Source organism: Elephas maximus, chromosome 7 (assembly GCF_024166365.1).
Source record: "Elephas maximus indicus isolate mEleMax1 chromosome 7, mEleMax1 primary haplotype, whole genome shotgun sequence".
NCBI lineage: Eukaryota > Metazoa > Chordata > Mammalia > Proboscidea > Elephantidae > Elephas > Elephas maximus.
The window spans coordinates 68,140,124-68,149,126 of NC_064825.1; the positions used below are offsets into that span (position 1 = coordinate 68,140,124).

The following is a 9,003-nucleotide window of genomic DNA, read 5'->3' on the forward strand; positions in this document are numbered from 1 at the left end:
TGAATAAGGGACTAACCTTGTTCTTGTTGACCTGGGAATCTGGAGATGAAAGTTACAGGGAGCCCAAATAAGAAGGGTCTTTTTTATTTTAAATATGTTTGAACATAGAATGAATTGCTTCCTTATTTCTAGAAGTGCTTGCTTAGGCTTATGGAGACTTAGGCTTCTGGGAACGGGTATGGATGACCCAGAGGTATTTTCCGGGTCCAAAACTCCATGATTTCTTTGCTTTCCAGTGGTGAGTGGTGATGATGTCCAGAAAGGTCTGACCTAAGGCAGCCATGATTCCAGGAGCATTCTAGGCAGCAAAGGGAGAGTCTTTGGGATTCTCAGACAGTATTTCCATGAGGACCCTCTTGTGTTAGTTCTTATCAGTGTTTGCAGCTGGTACTTTACTCTGCCAGGGGAGATCTGGGATTGTGTGGGTACTCTCTTTCACCAGTGCCTGTGTTTATTTATTCAGTGATTCATTCTGTGTGCCAGACAGTGTGTTGGGTGCTGAAAAGACTTTGAGAAACAAGACAAAGTTTTTGCCCTCTTTGGATATGCAGTATTTTTTCTGCATAAGACAAGAAACAAATTATACCAATAACTATACAGTTATGCTTATAGTTATAATTTAGATACATATTTAGAAGGAAAACTGCAGGACGTGCTGCTGTGGGATTACATAGCAAGGAAACCAAACCTAGTTGGGTGGTTAGAAAAGACTTCTCTGAGGGAGTGATATTAATTGGGGCCTTGAAGGTTAAGTAGGAGTTCTCTCGACAGTCATGTGGTGAAGCACATGAAGGATTGCCGCAACAATAGACATCAAACTTGTTCTTGGCCAGAAAGTTCTGGTTAGGATGGAGCTGATATAAAGCTAGCAAAGGCAGTATTATGAAATATAGGATTCCATAACCTCTATTAAGTACCTGATGTAAAAAAAAAAAAAAAAAAAAAGATGTAAAGGCAAGTGAAATCATAAGTATGACCAACTCAGAGATACTCGTGTCTTATATGAGTGGATTTTTATTTCATGTGGTGTCTTACTACTAATATATTTCCCCTCTTAGCTTCAAAGGGTGTATTTGCCCATTTTGTTGTAGTTCTTTGAAGTCAGATTATCTATTGAGACTTAGTCTCCTGGTCGGGCAGCGATGGGAAGGTTTGTTTTATACTTTTAGGCATTTTCATTTCCCAGAAGGTTATAAAGCTTGAAGGAGGTCAAGTCTTTTTTCTTTTTTTCCTCACTAACGTGATCTTGTATGTAGCTAGAGTTACTGGTGCAAAGCCTGCCTTTAGGAGATGTCAGCTTTTATACTGTTAGCTTCTTATAGTTGTAGGGGCTTCTACAGCCACACTTCATTCTCTTGTGGCTATTCAGATTCTAACTGGAGATAACTACAAGTGGAAACCTGGATGAAAATGAATTTGAAAAATAAAAGACTAGGATAGAATTGGATTTATTTACTCCCAGAGAATCTCTTTGTTGTATTTGTTGCTTTTACAAGTGACCACCCATTTAGCTACAAACATGCAAATAAACACAAAGGCACAAGTCTTACAGAGCACGTTTCTATCTGCATTTCTGCTATCCTCGTTTGCTGGTCCAGGTTCAAAATTAAATGCCCTTATCCTAATTTCCCTTAGTAGATATCTTTGCAAACAACTATACCTTTTTATTTTTCTAGTACTAATAAACTGACAGCTACAACTTTAAAATTCCTGGATTCCGAATCCTATTCTTAGCTTTCGGGGTTTGTTTATTTTTTAAGTAACCCGCTTTATTGTGAACTCTCCTTTCTTCTGTTATTATTTTTGAAGTAACCTGCTTTATTGTGAATTCTTCTTTATTTCAGGTAGGAATGAATTGATAGCCAGATACATCAAACTCAGGACAGGGAAGACGAGGACCAGAAAACAGGTAAAATAACCCACCTGGAAATAGTTGCATGTCAGTGAATGGCCCAAGGAGGCATTTTGGCTGCAGTGGCTGTCTGTGCTTTGGCTCCTAGGAGCCCCCAATTTGAGTTCCCTGTGAGGACGTCAGTGTTTTAGGTGTTTTGAATTGGCTCTGTTTTCACTGTTCATCATTTCAGTGACCCTTCATTATGTGGTCTCCCGAGTTCTTTTTATATCCACACTTATGCCCCGACTGGGCAGGTTTTACTGCCAAGGACAGTGTGTGAACTGCTCCTGTATCGAAGTTAAAAACTTACATTTCTTTCCCAAACTGCACCTGTGTACGTCACAGAGCTGCGAGTGCAGATGCAGTCGCAAGTCCTGAAATTGTGCCACTTTGCGCATTGTAAAATCCCGGAACAATGACCTATTAGCCATCATTGCAATGAAAAAGTAATGCTAGCAGCCTGCGTATTGGCCTAAATACAATACTGAATGATGTGCGTCCAGGGAACTGTTGCTCCTTAAGCTATTATTGCTTTTTTGTCAGTAGCTGCTGTGACTGAAATGAAGTTACAACTTAAATACCGTTGTGCAGAACAGTGTTAGGAATTTTCCTCTGCCCATTGTCAAGGCACTGCCTCCCCTGGTTCTTTCGGATGTAAAGCAGCACAGATCTTTGAGGTGACCCTAGTTCAGAACGGGGATGGAAGAAAAATTAGTGTTTAATTAAAAAAAGAAAGAAAGGAAAGGGGATTTAGAAAAACAAACAACAACCTCATGGGTGAGTTGTTACAGAAAAAAAAGATTTCTTTAATGTTTATCTCTGCCGCATGACCTGGAATGGATCTTAAAAAATATATTATCCAACCACAAGGCAAGGTAAACTGGGATCTCTTTAAGCCTGAGCAGCAGATCCCAGTTCTCTTTCTGGTGATAAGTTGTTTTCATGAGTGTTTATGATGGGGGAGAGGCTTTTCCCCAGAAACACTACGTGTGCCTTAGCCAGGAACACCTGGTTCTGAGTCAGCATAAAGGACAGTGGCCTTCTGCCAGTGCACAGTGGCAGGCCATTGTGTGTTTGGGGAATGTCCCCTTGACAGTGACCCTCGTTAATTCAGAGAATCCTAAAGGAGCAAAATTTGGGTGAAAACAGTAAAAGCCAGGAGCTGGATGCGGGGGTGAGGAGGATGAGGGAGTTCCCGCTTCTCTGTACCTAAAAAAGTACAAAAGGCAAATCAAAGAAAATAATTGAGTAAGTGAAACTCAGAGACAAAGATAAAAGAATCTTTTATTATCATAAATCCTGTTTGTAGAGTTTCTGGTCATTTGAAACGCAGTAATCACCATGCAGTCTGCGTCACTGAACTTGTTAAATGGCAGGCTCTAAATTTCTGATATGGACAGATCTGATTCCCAGCACATTCAAAGCGCTGGACCTGAGCTTTCTGCTGGTGTCTATGCTCTGGTCATTCTCCCAACCCCTTCACTGGGGCAGTCTTCTAAATTTAAACAAGTCTCTACTGAAAGAGATGTGAATTTGTTTACCTAGTGGAATCAATGTGCTTCAGAAGCTGGGCTTGGCTTCACTTCCACACCCCGGCATCCTGGGGATGTTTTTAGGCAGCAGTTGGTGATACCTCTCCAATGTGAATTTGTTGTTTAGCAAATCCGTGTGGTTTTCAACCCAGATTTTTAACAGGCTGGCTGGCTGGCTGTATTCACACATTTCGCTTTGTAATAATATGCAAATCTACTTGGCGCCCAGTCAATACCCAAAAGAGTGAAAAGATTAAAGATATTTATAAGGGCAAAAAAAAAAAAAGCTCTGCTAACTGGGACTTTCCTTTTTTCTTTGAGATCTAATTTACATGTCAGTATTATTTTAACATTTGCTACAGAATCCAGAGCTCTTAATGAGATCAGAATACAACCGACAGTTCAGCTTTTTGATTCTGCAGAATGTGCTAATTTATGGATACCCAGAAAAACCAAACCCACTGCCGTTGAGTTGATTCTGACTCATAGTGACCCTATAGGACGGAGTAATACTGACTCATAGGGTTTCCAAAGCTGTAATCTTTAATCTCTATGGAAGCAGATTACTACATCCTTCTCTATCAGAGCGGCTGGTGGATTCAAACCATCTACCTTTTGGTTAGCAGCCCAGCGCTTTAACCATTGCGCCACCAGGGCTCCTAATTTATGGATAAAACAAATAAGCAAAAAACCCCGTTGTTGTCGAGTTGATTCCGACTTATAGCGACTCTATAGGACAGAGTAGAATTGCCCCATAGTTTCCAAGGAGCACCTGGTGGATTCAAACTGCAGCCATAGCACTTAACCACTGCTCCACCAGGGCTTCCAATTTATGGATACAAAAAAAAAAAAAACCCCAAACCCACTGCCGTTGAGTCGATTCCGACTTGTAGGGACCTTATAGGACAGAGTAGAACTGCCTCGTAGAGTTTCCAAGGAGCGCCTGGCAGATTCGAACCGTCAGCCTTTTGGTTAACAGCCGTAGCACTTAACCACTATGCCACCAGGGTTTCCAATTTATGCATAGTCTCTTCTAAGTTGAGAGAAAAGGGATTTGTCCCTCCTGATACTGACAAGCTATAAATATTTTCAATTACCTCTACCCATACCTTTTTAATTTTATAAAGAAAACAACCCTACTCTCTCCCTCTCATCCCTCCCAGAATTAGTTCTTCCTGTGCCCATGATTCCTTCTGGGTGGGAGAACTCAGATTAGCCTAAACTTTCAGCCTGAATTTAAGTCACTGCAGTGATGACCCAGTCTGAAAAGCTTAGAGCAGCGCTGGGGGCTTGGTGTCTGGCTGGGACTGTGTATTCCTAACTGCAGAGCTTTGTTGAGATGCAAATAACCTCCCCCCACCCCGCCACCCCTCACCCTGAAACCCTCCCAAGGAGTAGCGATTTTATATTTGATTTCCTTTTTTTGTTTTGTTTTGTTTTGTTTTGTTTCCCCTCATAAACCCGAACAATGTAGGTGTCTAGTCATATACAGGTCTTAGCAAGAAAGAAAGTTCGAGAAATTCAAGCCGCCATTAAGGTACGTCTGGCTTGCCCAGTTGTAGGGGGCTTTTCATCTCCATGGTTACAGGCTTTTCCTTTGTTTCCCTCCCTTCCCCTACCCTGCAGGTGTCTAGTCACATTCAGGTTCTTGCCAGAAGGAAATCTCGTGATTTTCATTCCAAGCTAAAGGTATGCGCTTTCCTGCTTTTTGGCTTGTGGTTGCTATGCATCTCACTTCCTGTTTTCCATGGTGACTGGTGAATGCCTGGTGCTGGGATTCTCGTAACCTAGTTTCCTCGCATGTGAGAGCTGTTTACATTTCTTTGTGTCTAATCTCTCACTTTCTGTACTAGCCTCACATTAAACTCAGAGTGTGTGTGTGTTCCTAATAACAATGCAAATGCAGCAGGAAGCTGCTCTTGATAACTTTTCAGCCCAGAAGCCTGATTTTTTTTAACCAACAAATGTCCACCAAGCAGCCCAGGGATACTGTTGGCTGTCGAGTTGACTCCGACTCACAACAACCCTATAGGACAAAGTAGAACTGCCCCATAAGGTTTCCAAGGAGCGCCTGGTGGATTTGAACTGCCAACCTTTTGGTTAGCAGCCGAACTCCTAACCACTAAGCCCAGGGATATGAGAGGAAAAAAAGTCCAGAGAGGCAAAGCTGATGCAGAACTTACTTAAAGGAAAAAAAAAAAAAATCATTCCAGAGTGGTTCTGAAATTACTTTTTCAAACATGTTTAGAGATAATGTGTGCTTTTGATGTGTTTCCAAAAATATTTTTGAAAAATGGGTCTTGTTCGTGTAACGTTTCTTCCGAAGCAGAGAGTATTGTCAGCCAGATTTCTTCCACATTGCTTAATAATGCTTTTTAAATGAATGGCTCTGTTATTTAAAAAATTTGAGGTGTGGTCTTAAAAAAAAAAAGGTGGATTTTAGAGATGGGGAATCTCTTGATCAAGCCAACACTTGTAATTCCATTTATACTGAGTTTAAATATTTTTACACACACCTCATTTTCTAATCTCTTAAAACTATTTCATGGCAAAAACGGAAGCGTTGACAATTTAAGTACAAGTTCTCCCTGTTTTCTTCCTTTCCAAAATTTGCTGTAAAAAATACGACTTTTTTTTTTTCCTTCATAATGCCCTGTTTTAGAAATGTAAAGGGCTTTTCGTTTGCGTGGAAAAGTTTATTAAAAAGTGAACTTGGATCCCACAGTATTGCCTTTCGTATGTGCCTTTCTGTTTTGTTCCGATTTTTGCCATACATTAATTTTTGTTTGAAGCCAGAAAACAAAGTGCAATTCCACAGCATTGAATGGCGAACACCGTGACCCTGCCCAACTTGTTTTGTGCAAATAAGGCTGGCTGTGGAACAGGACTAGTGGCTAGGAAGGAGCATTTGGTGGTGTTCCCTCTGCAGTGGGCTGGCTGGCTCGCACGTGTGGCTGATGGTGGCTGGCTTTTAGCTGCACTGGCTGAGCAGTTGGACGACCAAGATAACCTCATAGATCTTGCTTTTTAACCAAAGGTGCAGTACTCTCTTACGTGGATATAACTACCCCAGTGTTTGCTGAAGTTCTGACTCTGTTTCTAGTTTCTCTGAGCTAACATATTAATGATGTACAAAGAAGTTGACACACATCAATTTTGTGTTTCCATCTGAGATGTTATGAATTGCTCTATTTTTGCACTGTTGGCGTGGTTCCTATCGACTCACCAGGACATAGAGCCCTCGACTGAAAGCCTTATAAATAAAACTCTCCTATTTAGAAGGGTTCCCCATAGAATGCAAGAGGCTCTCTTTTTCTCTCTTAGTGATTTTTAAGCATCTTCCTCAAGAGAAACAAGTTTGCTGTTGTAACATTGTTTTATACATAATACCTACATGTAAACACAGAGCTTTATTTGTTTTGCTCTTAAAAAGTAAAAAAAGACTGTTCCCCTACTTTCCAGCTTGGCCCGGTCTCCTTTGGGGCAGGCAGTGGAGGAGGTGGAAGCAGAGGCAGTAGGGTAGCAACCGGCTCAGCGTTTGAGCTCCAAGAACCACCTCCGTCTTCTTATAGTTCTTTCCTTCCTCACGACCACATTATTTGGGAAAATGGACTCCTTTGTTTTTTCCATCAGCTAACACCAATCGAGTGTCGCAAGCATGGAGCTCATCATGGTGGGCAGTTAACACCCAACTCCCTGCTCACAGAGCTGGCAGTGTAAATGGGAATGTGAAATAGAGGACACTGTTGGATAAGTGTTAGCAGATAGAGCCAAAATAAAATGCGGAGGGAATTCTAGGGACCAGCTGCATAGAAATAGACTTTTGAGTTGGGGAACTGAAAGGCAGGAGTTACCATAACCTTCAGCCACTTGCATGTTTCTCATGTAAGGTCAATATGAAGTGGGTTCCATTATTCTGAATTTAGAGGAATAATGTAAGGACCCTGGGGCTCAATGAGTTTAGCTGATTTCTCAAAAGCCACAAAGCTTAGTAAGTTGTAAAGTCAGGATTTGAACTCAGATCTCTCTTTATCCTAAACCACTGCTCTTTCAGACAGAGTTTTATCTGGTTGAGATGGGAGAATGCTTTCAAGCAGAAGCCTTCATACCATTGTGTGGTGTATATAACCTATCACCCCTCATATTCCTTGGAGCTGGGCACATAGCCCTTGCTACCAGCCCTCCACTCAGCATCCATTTTAGAAGGAAGATGAATTTTTAACTTCAAGCTCTGGGCCAAAATACAGGCTTACTCTTGGGGGTTGATGCTGTGGTGGTCATCAGTAACTCATGGGGTGATGTGGTCTTGGCTGCAGAGCTGCTGTGTCACTACTCTGTGAGCATTAGAGGAAAGCAAGGCTGCCTGTCACTTGCTTGCTGGAGATGCTGCTACCTTCACTTCTCCCATGGGCATTCTATCCTAAAGACACTATCCTTAACCTTCCCAACCGGCGATTACTTGGAAATGGGCTCAGGTCTGTTGGTCTTGTAGGAGAGGTGGGTTTCATTCACACTGTTGTTCAGCTCTGAAGTCTTAGAGCAGATTTGTGATCCTTAGGGCAGGAGCATCCTCACCAAGTTTAGGATGGGGTCAAGTAGATAGCCACAGTCTTTTTTGGCTTTCCATGTTAACTAATGTAATTAACTCACTCCACAGTAAGGTGAAGTCATCCCAAGAGCCAGTAAGGAAAGCTTCTGGGAGGGCCGTGGGGGTGGCCGGAAGTATTCAAGCTTGCAAGAGACCCTGAGCTTTGCCTAAGAAGACATAGGAAGGTTTCCTAGAGAGGGTACTGATGACTGCTTTTGTAGACACTGCCTCAGCGAGGCTGGTTACAACCTCTGTACATACAAGTCAAAAGAATTCTGTCTTCTGGGTCAGACAAAGGCCTGTGGTCCTCCTGTTGAGACCCAGGCCAAACTTGCATTTCCCTTTCCTCCCATGGAGTTTGAAAAAGTGCTTGCCTCACACCTGGGATCACTGCCAGGTGTGGCTTCCATGTGAGCCCTCTTGCCTAGAAGCTTCTTGTGCTTCCCTGGGAAGGGTGTGGTAGGATTCTTTAGGCCAGTGGGTTTCCAGCCTTTTTTTAAGCGGCAAAGTCTGCTCATGTTTTACATCGAACTCTCAGTTGAAACTTTCCTTATAAAAGCTGTTCTAACTGACGCTCAACCTCTCTCATCCTTAGCAATGGCCTTTTGGCTGTTCGTTGAATAAGGTTTGACAAGCCACAATGCTTTAAGCAGAAGGCAGAGGAGATGCCTACCTCTCAAGCTGTCCCTCCCAGCCTTTCCAGAACAGCTCATGTGTCCAGTTTCAAAATCGTGTCTTCTAAGTTCTGGAGCCTGTCCTATGTATACCATGTTCCTCTGAGGACAACAGACTCAAGAACAAGAAGACAAAACAGAGTGGTCTTGTGTCACATTCACACATGAGGCATCTAGCTACAGAAGTCACTGTCTTGAAAATCTCTTAGAATAAATTCCAAGGGCCAGTTTTATGCTTCTGCCGCCAAGCATTCAAAATCAACAGTGGTTCTCCAAGTGCTTGTTTATGGGCTAGATCACCCCAAAATTGTGGCT

The 9,003-nt window shown here is 42.3% G+C and overlaps 1 protein-coding gene across 7 annotated transcripts in view; it reads left to right on the forward strand.

Moving 5' to 3' along the window:
- The window catches only part of TEAD1 (TEA domain transcription factor 1), a 299,630-nt gene that overhangs the window by 214,739 nt on the left and 75,888 nt on the right, over positions 1 to 9,003 (forward strand). For 3 of the 7 annotated variants that reach the window (XM_049890429.1, XM_049890424.1, XM_049890425.1), the window contains exons 3-5: positions 1,845 to 1,909; positions 4,901 to 4,963; positions 5,053 to 5,115. In XM_049890429.1, coding sequence (XP_049746386.1) covers positions 1,845 to 1,909; positions 4,901 to 4,963; positions 5,053 to 5,115 — 191 coding nt within the window. The remainder of the gene's footprint in view (positions 1 to 1,844; positions 1,910 to 4,900; positions 4,964 to 5,052; positions 5,116 to 9,003) is intronic. The other 4 variants (XM_049890431.1, XM_049890426.1, XM_049890427.1 and 1 more) reach the window with 3 other exon arrangements.